A 779-nucleotide genomic window follows, 5' to 3' on the forward strand; every position below is an offset into this window, starting at 1 on the left:
AAAGCTGCACTTATTTGATTAAAAATGAAGCAATTTTATAATAAAAACAGTAACACTAAATCATTTGGACAATTTAGAAGTATTTAAATATATTTTTTTCAAAGCTAAATGTTCTGCAGCCATTACTTCAGTTTTCAGCGTCACATGATTCTTCAGAAATAATGCTAATATACCGATTTGCTATTCAAAAAAACATTACTTATTAGCAATGTTGAAAACAGTTGTGCTGCTTAAGATTTTTGTTAAATGGTAATATGAGGAGAGATGAAGAGAAATACAAGATGAGAAAACAGCTGTTAAATATGTGGTGGGTTAATGGTCTCATCTGAAGAGCTCAGAGCTTTGACCATGTCTAACTCAATAAGACGAAGAGACGTCTTACCCTCTTTGAGGAGGTCAGTGATGTCAGCCTGGTACTTATTTCCCACTCTGATCTCTCCCTTATCAGCCAGCAGAGTCTTCTGCTGAGGGTCATATACCAGCGAGTAGAAAAAAGCATCCTGCAAAACCAAGAGACACCTTTTAAGGCCAAAAACATATTGCATCCAAGTACACAAATGCAAAGCTTAATTTTGTGCATCGTTGCATCAAAGGCAGGAATGCACACTTGTAATGCGTTGACCAAGATCATGCATACATGCACAGGTAAAGTATGTTCCTGGCCTTTAATATAAACACAGACAAATGAACCGGTGAAGGCCAGTGTTTGAGACATTAGAGGACTGGCTTGACTTGAGTCTCCAGTCTCCTCATTACTAAATATGAGGAGGAACATACTG

General features: G+C 37.2%; 1 protein-coding gene across 1 annotated transcript in view; it reads right to left on the minus strand.

Moving 5' to 3' along the window:
• Nucleotides 1-500, minus strand: part of LOC107579394 (metastasis-associated protein MTA1-like) — a gene marked incomplete at its 5' end in the record, with an annotated part of 4,312 nt that extends 3,812 nt beyond the window's left edge. The window contains one exon of the mRNA XM_016265227.1: nucleotides 383-500. Coding sequence (XP_016120713.1) covers nucleotides 383-500 — 118 coding nt within the window. The remainder of the gene's footprint in view (nucleotides 1-382) is intronic.
• Between the last annotated feature and the right edge of the window lie 279 nt (nucleotides 501-779).

Source organism: Sinocyclocheilus grahami, unplaced genomic scaffold (assembly GCF_001515645.1).
Source record: "Sinocyclocheilus grahami isolate Dianchi unplaced genomic scaffold, SAMN03320097.WGS_v1.1 scaffold17045.1, whole genome shotgun sequence".
Lineage (NCBI taxonomy): Eukaryota > Metazoa > Chordata > Actinopteri > Cypriniformes > Cyprinidae > Sinocyclocheilus > Sinocyclocheilus grahami.